The sequence below is a fragment of the Cupressus sempervirens genome, chromosome 9 (assembly GCF_028749045.1).
Source record: "Cupressus sempervirens isolate cs-2001-9-10 chromosome 9, ASM2874904v1, whole genome shotgun sequence".
Lineage (NCBI taxonomy): Eukaryota > Viridiplantae > Streptophyta > Pinopsida > Cupressales > Cupressaceae > Cupressus > Cupressus sempervirens.
In genome coordinates, this window is record NC_143126.1 from 359,992,042 (window position 1) to 360,006,843 (window position 14,802).

At 35.7% G+C, this 14,802-nt stretch overlaps 1 protein-coding gene across 1 annotated transcript in view; it reads right to left on the reverse strand.

Annotated features, from left to right (window-relative positions):
- Positions 1 to 531: 531 nt before the first annotated feature.
- The window catches only part of LOC149538784 (EH domain-containing protein 1-like), a 47,613-nt gene continuing 33,342 nt past the window's right edge, over positions 532 to 14,802 (reverse strand). Inside the window, exons 14-16 of the mRNA XM_089800106.1 lie at positions 2,006 to 2,132; positions 1,782 to 1,925; positions 532 to 1,095 (exon numbers count right to left, since the gene is read on the reverse strand). Coding sequence (XP_089656232.1) covers positions 910 to 1,095; positions 1,782 to 1,925; positions 2,006 to 2,132 — 457 coding nt within the window. The 3' untranslated portion in view covers positions 532 to 909. The remainder of the gene's footprint in view (positions 1,096 to 1,781; positions 1,926 to 2,005; positions 2,133 to 14,802) is intronic.

Sequence of the window (14,802 nt, forward strand, 5' to 3'; positions counted from 1 at the left end):
AACAGCAAACGGCAAGCCAATTAAAAACCTTGACCCCTTCGTAACCCTACAGTAAATTTAATGTATAAAAATTTGACAGGTTCTCTCATTTGAATTATACAGACGCCAATGGCTTAAATTTTGACATAAAAAAATGCCTGCTTTGAAGATTATGCAACCCAGATGTGTTTCAGAAACAAGATATTCATTGATACTAGACCTCTAATATTCATTGTTTCTAAACCTTTGTTATCTTGCAGTTTACTTGCCATGTTTTGATGGTTGATAAGGTCAATCTCAAAATGCCTGTGGAGATGCAAACACAATCCCCGCAAACCACTAAAAATTAATACATTCTTTCCAGATAGCTGAATTTGTAAAACCTTTAAGCTCATGATGACCTGGAAATGCCCAGACAAATTCATTTTCTGCTGACTAACTAAAGATAGAAGATTAAGCATAAGTTGTATTGCAGGTCATTTGCCATGTTTATCTGGTTCATTGATTTAAACTCAAAATGCCTACACAAGCACAGCAAAAAAAAAAATAGTCTTTCCAAAGAACTGAGCTTTAGTAATGCCTGTTTTTATGATGAGTGTATTTTTTTATTCTTACAATCGATCATAGCCTCAAATATGATTGGATGCTAAACTGAAGTTTGGAAGACAATATGCACCAAAATCTTTAAACATAGATAAATTGGAGATGCCCAAACTATCACTATACATTCTACTAGTTCAAGAGGGAAGGTGTTGTGCCCAAATTCTCGAATCAATAAACAAATTTGCTCACAATATTTGCATATGATGCCAATGCCCAAAAAGCATATGCTGCGAAAGCAATTTGGCAACTCTATCTGATAATGTATCTCATGCAGATATTTGGATGAAATTTGAATGCCAGATTACCTTGTTAAACATTGCAATGTATTTAATCGTAAGGATTCCTGAACCTCTGAAGTAATTCAGGAATGTCATATCCCAGCATGTTATCTACTGACTGGACCATTTTTGGCTTTAGCTTCTCAAATTTATCAATGTTATACCCAGTTAAAACTTCCTTGTAATGTTCAACGCTTGGGAAATCACCAGCCGGTAAATGGTACTCTCTCTGAACCTGAAAATGCAAGCAACAGAAAAATTATCACCACGAATATTGAGCTAGCGAAAGGATACGTGAGAGATTGACAAGCAGATATTATGAAACCAGAAAATGCTAGATTCTGAAGCATGACGAGACTGCAATAGGCCCATTTTATAATATGGGTAGGCTAAATATCAAGACTCAAAAGCTTGAAAAATGAAAACTTGACATCACAAAAACTCCAAACCAATGCATTTGCATGCAGGAACTTTTATTTGAATTGACATAGTAAGTCCTCAATCTTCAACAATAGTACAGACAGAATACAAAATTCTGGAAGTAATCCATGCTAATACAAATTAGGGCATAGACAGCATGTAATTCTGGGAATAAACAGTGCTGATACCAAAATATCAGCTAAACTTCCCTTCGGTGCTATTTACAATGAAGAGGGAATAAGGGTTCTCACCAGATCTCTTTCCTATGAGTTTAGCATGATAGAGTTGAAAAGTATGTCCTCAATCTTCAAAAATAGTACAGACAGAATAGAATTCCGGAGTAAATAGACAGAACAATTCTGGGAGTAGACAGGGCTGATACAAATTATCTTCTAAACTTCCCTTTAGTGCTATTTACAGTGATGAGGGAGAAAGGGTTCTCACAAGATCTTTTTCCTAAGAGTTTAGCATGATAGAGTTGAAAAGAAAGGAAACCCAAACCTTAGCAAATTCATCAGCCAGGTTATCAATAAGGCGTTGTTGGGCCTTGGCCTTTCCCATCATAGCAGGCATCTCTTTCTTCAGATGACTAATGATGTATGCATGAATAGTAGCAGCTCGAGCACGTTTAACAAATTCATTTATCTGCAATCAAATAGATTAACAAGGGACTGCTTCAAGTTAACACAATGAATCATGATTTAGAGCCTGAAAAGGAAACTTACTCGACGGTCACAGGCCTTCCGAGGAATATCTTTCAAATCAGTGAGCAGATCTTCCTGCTCCATTTCAAATAATTCCTTTCCAATAGGACCTGTTGCCACTTCATTTATTGGTTTATCATTGAATGAACTGCATTATTAACAAAAATAAGTGCCACGTCAAATGAGTGATCAAAGCTGACAAGATAAATATAACATGACATTGATTTTGAGGGTAGATGCAACAGACCTAATCATATTCCAACTGAGCTAGAATGAGAAACAATACCCTCAAATTGTTGATGCCAATACAATACTATCAAATGCTCATAGAGTAGATGATACGGAAACTCTCTTCTAACAAAATTACTGTACTCCATCAATAATGTTCTCTCACATGACAGAACAAATCAATCTGAGATGATAGAGACTACACAATAGTTAAATTTAAAACTAACAAAATTCTCAGAACAATTTTTAAGGCCATGTCTTACGATCACTGGGACCTTCAGGCCACTGATACTCAATACTGAAAACAAATGGCCTAATCTAATTCCATAAGGCCTTTAGTAATAGACCTAGACGAATAGTCATAAAAATGAAGTTGAACACACCGAGTATTTATGACTGAAATCTAAGTCCATAGAGTATGCAAATTCTATTTATTAACAAACTGCAGGCTGACTAGTTCACAATAAAGATTTCTCACACTTCCACAAAAGTTCATCTGCAATCTGGAACATAATCAAAGGTTGGTCGAACGTGAACATATCATAAGCATGAACCTACTCGAAGCTCAAAATCCATAAGTTGTACTGGCTTGGAATTTATAAAGAAATTAAAGTGGCCAACTGGCATCTATGTCAGCCCAATTTTTCAAAACCGACGATAAGTTACCCATTTATCTCCCCTTCTTGATTGGCTGCTCTAATATATGTAGGATTCTGAGATGACACTCAAAATTACATGTACATTAAATTTCGATAATCACGACATGTTCTCTGAGTAACGTCATTCATTCATAATTACAATAAAAAATTTTGCCTACTGAATTATTATATTATATTGCTGCTACATTACATAGAGAGATAATTCCATTGCAACAGCTCCATATAGCTTGAATGAATAAAGATTACAGTGCAAAAATGCTGTTCACTACAACACTGCAGCATACAATATGTGATCGCAAACTCGTTCATGTCTTCTGTCACTTGGACCTTGTCAAAAAAAAAGCGGCTATGTGATAACTATGCCACTACATGCATTTATCTGACCTAGTTTAAGGTTAACAAGTCAATGAATCTGGACGAGCAACACCAATCACGCCTCTGTGACTTGGAATTGTCAAAACAATAATGCTGCCATGTAACATCTCTCAACACAAAAACCTTTTTCCTCAGGACCAGTAGTTGATTGCAATCATTCATCGTCCCTTCCCGATTACTAAATTTGTTAAGCATATTACTAATTTCCAACATATAGAACAAATTTTAAGTTTAATACACAAAGATCAACCACTAAATGAGTTACTATGTGACTTCTACCAGCCATGTCATATGTGCAAATTGCCTCGTATAAAGCAAATTTTGGAAGTTGTGCAATAATAAGGACTAAATTGGCATACTCAAGTTATCCATGTTACAAGATTCAAGAAGAGTTGGCAGATTAACGGATTTCCGGATTATTGATTGATTAACAGAGGAACAAATGTGTTCCTTATAAAGAATTACAAGGACGTTGTTTCTTTTAGAAACAACGTAGACTGAAGACGGAATTAGAAACAAAACTAGAGACAGGATAGGAAAAATTCCTATCTGGACTGAAGAAAAAAGAGACGGGATAGGAAACATTCCTATCTAGACTGAAAGACGGACTACAGACAAGTAGTTGACTATTATAGAAAGTATAAGATATTATCTTAATACCCTCCCTTAATGGTCAATGTACGGATGTCGGAACATTCTGTGATAACTGAGACCCTCCCTTAATGGTCAACATACGGATGTCGGAACATTCTGTGATAACTGAGACCCTCCCTGAATCTACAGAATGCTGAAACCAAGAAGCTTTGCCAGAAGAGTGCTATGACTCGAAGTAAGTTGCATTTACAAAACTTCGCTTTTGTGGAAAAAACGGTAAAACCCAGAATCTCACACAACCTTGCCTATTACAGACAACTTGAAATGATTTTTGAGGAGAAAATCAACAAACCCAAAAAAACAGGAAAAAATTCAAAAGGCGAAAAATGCAGCTTCGCCTTGATCAGGAAGCTCGACAACTTGTGTTTTTCGCTGGAAAGCATTTTGCCTTGCTTGGGCAGCCAAACGTTTCCGGCACTCAAATTTCATATGGCCGAACTTGTGACAGTAATTAGACTGTACATTTTGCTTCGTAGAGCCATCCAAGGATTGAGCAGAAGGTTGATGCTAGGAAGGCTGAGAAGACTGATGGTTGCCAATGTTCTGTTGAAAGGATTTTGCAGCAAAGGCTTGCTCAGTGGAGGTGGAACTGGAGTTGCTACCAAATTGTTGTTTCCACCGATCTTGCTGAAGCAGCAGGGTGCAGAGATCAGTGAACTTTAGATCAACACCAATAGATGTGATGTTGAGAGTCTCGATAAAATGCTCATAGGATTTTGGTAAACTCCGAAGAGTGATTACCACAATATCCTCTTCCTCCATCTTGCGACCGATGGCAAGTAACTGATCACGGATTTCCTAAATCCGATTCAGGTGTGCCTGGAGCGAGATGCGCTCATCCATGACAATAGAAAACAGACTGTTTTCAGAAAGAAAGCTCTGCTCTTGTCGAAAGTCTCATGAAGACCTTTTAGATGTGTCCAAATTTCGGCAGCTGTCTTGCCGAATGGAATTTGAGAAAGCTGGTCATCAGCTACGGATAGTTTGAGAAGCATTACTGCCTATCGATTATTCAGATCCCATGTATCTTGATCAGGACCCGAAGAAGTCGGACGCTGCGTAACACCCAGAACAAGTTGATCGATGTTTCGATATTCGAAGATTGCGATGATGCGCTGCTTCCAGGTTCCATAATTGCGACCATTGAATTTGGAATTATGTTCGAGCAAAATATTTGTCAAAGATGCCATGGCACACTTTTCAATGAAAAACTATGAAAATCTGTGAAGGCACGTTCTTCGAGGCAAAATACGAAAGACCCGGAAGAATCAGAGAATGACCCAGAAGAGAGCTCAAAAAACTCAAAAGGAATCTGTTCTCGTTTTCTGGATCCGTTGGCTCGAAAATCGAGGCACCCAGAAAAAATGGACGACAACCCTGTTGAGCTCTCGAAAAACCCACCAAGAATCTGCAAACAAAATATTTTTTCAACCCCAAAAATTAGGGTTTTGAACAAAATATCACGCGGCAGCTATGGAGGTCAATAGTTGTAGAAAAAATGGCGGATTTGAGAAAAAACATTGCAGAACCAGACCAAGAACTAGTCGGATTTAGGGCTACAGCTGTTGGGTGGAGGTCACAGCAAGATTGAGGCAGAAATAGGAAGCTTTGGCAGATGTTTGCGGCTCCAAACGTGAAGGAGAATTCCCGACGCAAATTTGATGAAAATCGTAGGTTGTAGACTCGATTTTCTTTGCAAATCATGTGGAAAACGCAAGCAAAACTCAGTATTCAGCGAAGTAATCACTGGTTTTTAGCAGTAAAAAAATGCAGCTTTAGACACCCAAACGAAATCGCATTTTTCAAATGGACAGAAAAAACGACCTCCAAAAAACTTCCAGAATTTTGATTTTTCAGTCTCTTGAAACCCTAGTCAAGAACAGGCAGCAATGAACTTCAAAAAAAAAAAAAAAAAGAGAGTTTCAGAAATTTTAGAGCAAATAATTTCCAAAGAAATTATAAAATTCTCGAAAAAAAATTGAAGTATTGGCTCTGATACCATGTTATAAGATTCAAGAAGAGTTGGCAGATTAACGGATTTCCGGATTATTGATTAATTAACAGAGGAACAAATGTGTTCCTTATAAAGAATTACAAAGACGTCGTTTCTTTTGTTTCTAAAAGAAACAACGTAGACTGAAGATGGAATTAGAAACAAAACTAGAGACAGGATATGAAACATTCCTATCTGGACTGAAAAAAAAAGAGACGGGATAGGAAACATTCCTATATAGACTGAAAGACGGACTACAGACAAGTAGTTGACTATTATAGAAAGTATAAGATATTATCTTAATAATCCATCAGTCGTTTTAGTAATTAAAATGAGATACAGGTGAGTTTTTCTGGAATTTGATTGTGTAAGAAGTTTTTTAGCACCAACATTTTGGGTGCAAAAGAATAGAAAAATGGATCATTGTGTGTGATCCAAAATGTTAATGATAAAATAGTTCTTACACAATCAGATTCCAGAAAAACTCATATGCATCTCTAATGGATTGTGAAAATCTAATTACTTTAATTAAAATGAGATCTTCCACATAGAGAAGTAGCTAGTTGAACTCCTTTAACATTAGACTCATTTAGCCACTCTTCTAAGTTACCATTATACAGCCTAAATAAAGTTGGCGAGAGAGGTCACCGTTGTTTGACACCTACATCACTACCAAAGCACTTTTACATTCCCTTTATGCTTATGATTTCAGCCTCAACTTGCTCATTAAGTCTATGTACAACAACTCTAAGCTCAATTAAAAAATCCCAGATCTATTTTATCCCAAAGTTTGTCTTGTGATATCATAAAAGAAATTGTAACGTAGAATATTTCTTATATATATGGAAATTTGTACACCAACATATTCCAGTCAGAAGAGATGCAATAGTTCTTTGATAGTGAGATATATTTTGTGGAATATAGTAGATGGTAGATAAATAAATATAAATGAAAATTGACGTAATTATGTATTGTATATGAATATCAATATGTTTTACAATATGAAATGCTTTAACAATATATGAAAATGACTAGAACTAAAGAAAATTGAACAGAAATTTATGTAAATTTATTTTACATGAAAAGATATGCAAACATAAAATGTAACATAAAATATTATTACAATGTATGCAAATGACTAGAATCGAAAAGCTATTACATTGGATTCACTCGTTGCTATTTATTGAGATATATTCAATACAACTATCACAGTTCAAAAAGCATTAAATAAGTTTATTTATATAACATAAACGATATGTAGAGGTCTTTAAAATTTGTTTCCTCCTTCAAAACCAAATTTGTTTCCTCCTCCAAAACCTTGTTGGTTTTTTATTATAAGCTATAAAAAACAAGGAACAGTCTAAAAACCCAGGCAATTTAGTCAATAGAAACAACTCTGAAACAGTGGAAAATATAGAGGTGGAGGAAAACATATATAGATTGTGACAATGTGAAATATGTGTGAAGCAAAATCTTTTCAAAGAAGGTATTAGAGAGAATTTAAAGATATAAAAAAGATTAACCCATGACTTGTTACTAATTCAAAGCGATATAAGTGATTAATTAATTGAGGATATAGAAATGTGTCAAGCACACTTAGAAAGAAGAGAAGAAATCGATAACTCTGCAAAGGAGGTAATTATTAGAAGTTCTAAAGAAGGTACAAAGACTAAACAAAATAGAAATCAGGAAGAAAAAATGGATCCAAAAGTAAATAAGGAAAAGGCAGGAAAAATGAATATGGATGATGACTTAATTAATAGTCCCAAAGAGAAAACAGAATCTCAAGTTGATTAGATAGAAGAATCTGAAGTGGAAATCAAAGGATTGTAATGTCCCCGTCATAAAATAAATGTACTCATTTAATCTTTGTAACGGGCCGATTGATTTATTTTATCTCGGACCCATTTTTATTTAGTTTTTGTAGTTTGTGTTGCCGTCCGCTAACTTTGTACACCCTCAGAAAACTTTTTCCCGATGGGTATTTAAGCGTGGCCTGTAGAAAGTTGTAGGCATGCTTTTGGATATCAATTTTCTCTGTATTGCGGATTCCTGTTGGAGTTTGGCATTGTTCGCCATTTCGGAAGTGAAAGACCTTCCCTATTTGGCTTGCACGATTTCGATGGGATTCAACCCTCACCCTATTCCGTCTGTGTTCAACTGCTCTATATCCGGCAAATTAGAGTGCTCTCATTATTTGCAATTCTTATCAATCTGGTGAATGTTCTTCCATACTTGTTCGAGAATTATTTAGTGTTCGAAATCTTCAATGTTTGCCATTAACGTTCTGTGTTTTATACATCATTGTGTTTCCATATGGTACGGCTCACTCTCCACTATACACTGTACGGCTTCCATCTCGGACAACACCCTTCATACTCCCTCCTCATATCTATACGACTTCCCAACTACACCGTACGGCTTCAACATTGCAATCACCATACGGATTCACCTCTGCTACGTACGGCCTTATCTTTCTTCCATCTATATGGCTTGAGGTTGCACCATTCACATCGCACACGGTTTCTTAGTCCACTGTACGGCAACATATCTCATTTGTACGGCTAACCTTCCTCCCGTACGGCCATCCTAGTTAGTTCATAGGGCATCAAATCTGAAGTACGGATAGCACCTTCTCTAGTTTCACCATAGTCATACGGCCTCCCAAATCCGCAACATTCATTAAGGGAAATTGTCCTTCCAGGGGATAGCTTCCATACGGCCATTTGCAGTGCGGGAACATTACAAGGACTCAACATTAGGAGGAAGAGATCTAAGGAGACTAAACAAAAATCTTACAACTTTTGGCAAACTCCAACTAATGAAAAGAAAAAAAATGATGATGGCATTTTCGAACCATCTTCTAGAAAATCCCAATTCTTCACACCACCCCCTCATTTCAATCAAGTTTCTTATTTGATAGATCACAATAACTAATAGTGATTTGGAAGTCGAGACCATAATGGGATTTAGTGGTAGAGCCTAATGGTGATTTGGAAGTTGAGACCATAATGGGATTTAGTGGTAGTGCCCCCCACAAGGGTTTGAAGGCAATGCCCCAAATAGGGTTACCTAGGGGAAATCATGTATATTTAACCACAGGAAAGAAAGAATAAATTATATCAATTTGACATGTTTTTCATACAAAAATTGCATTGTTTGCATTTACTTGAGTTTTACAAAATCTCACCCACAAGTAATTGGGCAACGAGTAAGTGGCATGGCATTTTGACTCACAAGTTTTGGAAGTACTTGGCAAGTATTACAACATTGACTATATGTATAAATATGAAATAAGAGCCATGTAGGTATTTTGAACAAGCTTCCACGCATGCCCTTAAGGCCTCTCAGCCTTCAATACATAAATTGAGGCATGGGTTCGCCTATGGAACACATATATTCACCAAGGGTGCATACCAAAAAACTTGAAACATTCCTAACAGCGTTGTTTTGCCCAATACAAAGATCATTTTCCTCACTTCACTCTTTTCTCGTTTTGGCATATTAAAGGGTGTTGATTATATCATTATTTTTATGGCATGTGACATAATATTGAAGTTTGGAACTATCCTCATTTAATATTATCTTGTGTTGGCATTTCATATTGCTCAATGAAGTATTGAACTATCAAATGTATTTAGTTTCACAATTTTGTGTCTTTCAAATAAATTATTTTTGTGTATATGTGAACTTGCATATTATATACTGTACCCAAACTTATCATACCCAAGGGGGGAAAAATTGCCATAACGGCTTGTACTGTACCCATACCATATGAGCAACTTTGATTTTGAATTAATATACATCATCCAATAATACTTTATAAATCATTTTAGGCATGGTTAATACGGATATTTATTTTCCAATAAACAAATATTCCCTGATTCAAGTAGTAATTGAGTTTGAATGCTCATTGGCATTGTTTTAACTAGAAATCAATGCTTATTTGTCCTATTCCTTTTCACTCAGATCAACAATTTGTCATTGAGAGAATTTTCTACAAATCAAAATAACATGTTTAATTACATAGTAACACAGAGACACGTCCCCCCCCCCCTTTTGCCCCACGTCTCGGAGACTTGGACGCACCGGGGACTTAGGGACTTTGTCCCCCCATCCGCAGTGGAGCCACCAAATTCCACCTCTGTCAAGGATAGGGGATGTCCCAATGTTGAATATTTTCTGATTCGACTATTTATGTTCAATGTTCGATGTTCCAATTCTATCCAATGTTCAAGTATTTACTCTTTTACATCTTTATATCTTATATTGCAATACATCTTTTCATAACTAGCATTTAAAGTACCATATGTATATATATACACACACCCTCCTATCCACAACCACTGTCCCCAAATTAAGGCCCCTCTATCCCCCTGTCTCGGAAACTTGTCCCCCCATTCCGTCATCCCCCCATCCCCTAGGGTGGTGTAACTATGATTACAAATGAGTTGATAAAATATCTTTTTATTATGTGACCATAGAAATATTTTCACAATGATTCATTAAAAACAAAACCTACTCTAAGTGCAAATTTAGCATTGAAATACGAGTCTTACAATAATCAATATATAAACATACTCTATTATTGTGACCTCACTCATATGTTGGAAGCTTTGAAATAAATTGATCACAAATCAGCTTACGAACTTTTTGTAATGGAACGAGTTTGCAACAAATTTGCACCTGGTTGTCATTACAAAGTGCTCCTTCCTTAGCCTAAGACATAAATTCCACATCACTAATCTATGCTCACTCATACTGCTTTGTCATCACTAGTTCAGATTCTTAGCCACAAGGCCTAGATGGCACAAGAAGCATGTGTGCCGCAAAGATGTTTATGCAATGCCACCCATTCACAAGTTTGCAAACGTGTGAATTGTCGTTGAAGCATTATAAACTACCACTCTGCAATTGTAACGCCCAATTCCATTGCCCACCGAAGCAAGATTTCACCTAACATGTTTAAACTCCCATTTTTTTATTCTCATTTGGGTCTCTACACATTTCTCCATTCACTTTTGAGCTCTATAAATATATTCTTAATACTTGGTGGTTTTCATCTCATCTCATGATTGTCATTCACTAATCATCTTGCCTTCGTCTTGTTGAGCTTGGCTTTGTCGTTATGAACAGAAGATATCTATGCTCTTGTTTATGTCTTTGATAGCATATCATGCTCTATTAATATTTTTTCAGTACTATTGTTGTCTATTTTGATCTTTGTAGTTATCTATCACCATTATTGTATCAAGTTAGTTGTACAAAAGTGCAAGAATCTAACTAAGGTTGGTCTTCAAATAGCCACCGCAAAAAAATCATTGTTTTTGTGTGTGCAAACCTGTGGACAAACAAGTTTGAATCATCAACTTCATCAAACATCATATCCAGTGTAGACCTATGGAGAAACAAGTTTGAATTATGAACTTCATCAAACATGAAATGTAATGTTGTCTTTCCCCCTTCTCATATTTTGTAGCTTATTCAATATTTCCACTATATTCTATTATCATATTCGGATTTAGCTAGCTTAGTTTCTTGTTGTTTTACTATTTTGTTATTCTCCTCAAGTTTCAAGTTGATTTGCATAATTTGTCCATATCGGACAATGATTCATCATGTTGTCGTCTATGGCCCGCATTAGTGTCCATGACAATGAGCTTGCAAATCTCAATGTTTAGTCTGTGTGGTTAGCATTTTCATTTCTTGAAGTTGAAATATTTATATCTATTAGTTTCTTTCAGTTATTTATGTTTATCTATATTTAGAACATTGATTATCTTAATTACTTTAATTCATTTGTATTTAGGATTTTAGTTCATCAATCATCTCCATCACATTAGTGTCTTGATCCCCTAGCTCACTGGAGTGCTAGTAGAAGTGAGGTGGTGCAAGGAATTGTTTATCACTCGAGATTTTCGTCGATGTTGAGGTTGGTAAACTTTTCCTTTTCCACACTTCCATGTACTCCTAATCTAGATGTTAGGATCAAGTATAGCTATAAAGGAGAAAGTGCCACAATTCCATACTAGTAGCATGCACGCTTGCTCCTCCTCTCCTACCAAAAAGAAATATTCACTTGAAATCTTGCCTCAAATGTAATAAATATCAGGCCTTTAACATAAGATCAGTACCTATCCTTGAATAGAAATAGAGGATCCCAAGAATCCAAAGTTGTCACAAAAGGTTAAGCAATATATATAACAAGACAGTTGAGATGGTGCACACCAATTCTACACTTGTCAATGGCAGGGGCTGGTATAACAGATGTTTGGTTTCCTCTAACTTCTCAATTTTATCTCTAAAAGGTGATACATCGGGAAGCTATATAAACTTTAGAGGAATCCAAGTACGGAACTTCTTTTGAGTTATGACAAGCAGTGCAAGTGTTCCACTAAACAGAGTGTCATGTATGTGACAAAGTCATATACCATAGGACGAGAACAAACTAGGATGCCAAAAGGATAGGCACAAAATGTAGTCTCCATATATGACAAAATCAAAGCCTCACCCACCTAGTCACAAGCACTTCATCACAACACTAAAGATTCCTCCTGACAAGCATTATCACCAAGCTCTACATGACTTTGACTAACCAAGAATTTGACAAAATAAACAATTCAACAGGATGATAATGAACTCTTCAAACCTCCTATGGCCATTGGTTCAAAATAAATGTCTAACTTGGGAAAATCTTTGGAAAGAGGGATCTCAAGGATCTTTTTTAACAATAGTGAAGAGAATTATTCTTACCTTTTCTTCTAGTGTGCTTTTTTTGAGGAGATTTGGCATTATTTGTGGGCTGTTTGGAAACATGCTTGTGTTTGTGCCAACACCCTTATGCAGTTCTACAATAGTCACAGTAGACCCCTGACTAAAACCTCTTTCCTCGAGTAACTTGGGATATTGAGCCCTTTTTTATCTGGCAATAGTGGTTAGAAAGAAATCACACAATTTTCCAAGACAAAGAGGATGTTGGCTCAACAAGTATGGAAGAGAATTATTAGTATGTTATGTTGGTTTCCAAAACCGTAGATTGGAAATCCAAGAGCTTATCACTTCTCCAATAGGATTCCGCAATCAGTTCTGGCAAACAAACAAGAATCACCTTGATTCCCCTACACTTTAGGCTCCGCTACAACTAGGTAGGTACACCTCCTCGAACCTGATCACTTGGTTTAGAGTTTTTCTAAAGCGAATTTAAGCTTAGGAGTTCTTCAGCTGGCAAAGTCCTTGAACTCAATTAAAATAAAATTGAATGTCGAATGTTTGAAATTAATGAATTGTATAAGGTTTTAACAATGGATTTGCGGTTTTAAGAAGTTATAGATTTTCTTATTTCAATATTAAAAAGACCAATGCCTCTGCTCATTCAAGCAATAGTCAACTTCAGTGAAGATTTAACATGTACAACTTTATAAAATTCTATGCACTTATACTGTCAACAATTAAATAATCAAGATGTGACAGATCAAATATATATGCAATCTTAAATTAGTCGAGATTGAATTTTAACTCTTTTGATAGGGAGACAAACTGGACACAAATATGAAAACAATTTGATATTTCACAATATCTATGATGATCAAGTTTAAGATGCTAAATGACCGTGTCCACTCATCTGACATTTAATTTATACACAAAATTCCAAAAAAATAATTACAAAGAATGAATCATCTGCAGTTTAAATCTCCATGCCATTTAAAAATAAACAAAGGACATTTTATTTTATTATTAAAATAAAATAAATGAATTCATATTACAAAGTCATATTGGGCTCATTATCCCTCCAAACAAATAATATAAAATACTTCTTGTAGAAAATGAAAGTTCGAATGTGTATTCTCTAAATATGTCTTCCTTCAACTTCTAACTTGTATTTATATCCCTTTTATGTGGCAAATGTGACTTTTCAATAAAAAGTCACAGTGAAAGGTCATATTATGTTGCTTATCAATTAATCGCATCTCTTGGATTAATTAATTTATACTATCTTGTTTATTATCTTTGTTTTGGCTTATGTTGTTATCAGGCCTTTCCCTTATATCAAACTATTGCATAAACATTATCGTAAAACATAAGTTATATGCCATGATTATTGAAAATCAAATTCTGTTGTGAAGGGGTATCCATTCAAAGCACTGGAAGTAATCAGATGACTCATACTCCTGTGGCAAAGAACACATTGCAACCTTATCTTTAGCTTCTACAGGCACTCGAGGGTGCTTCCGCACAAACTGCAATTAGTAAACCATAATCATTAATTCAGGTGTTTCAAAAGCAAATATGATGCAATCTTCCATTTCCGTCATTAGCATATCACTCGGATGTGGGTTTTGTGAAATTGTATGGCTCTCCATCTAGATCATGTTCGGCATCAAATCTTTAATACAACCTTCATCATTATTTTTACTTGAATACATTGCCACGGTTAAGACTGACTATCGTGGTTTTCAAAACTTAATGTCTTGAAACATTGACCAATCATCCTGATGAGTACTATGACATGCTTTATTAAAACTACGCATCTCTAATGTTATTGTTTGCTTTCCTTTATCAAGCTTCCTCTACACAATTTTGCAGTATTGACTTCTCCAATAAGACTTCTCAATCAGTTCTGGCCAACGAACAAGAATACTACTCGATTCTCCTACACTTCAAGCTCCACTACACCTAGGCGGGTGGAACTTCTCCTCGAACCTATTTACTTGGTTCAAAGCTTTTCTAAGGCAAATTCAAACCTTGAGAGTTCTTCGACTGGCAAAGTCCTCAACCTCGATCAAAATGAAACTGAATGCTAAATAATGGTTGGATGTTTTGTATAATTGAATATTAATTAATTTGATGCTTGCAAGAAGGAAATTATAGATTTTATGACTTCAATAATAAAAAGACTAGTGCCTCTGCTC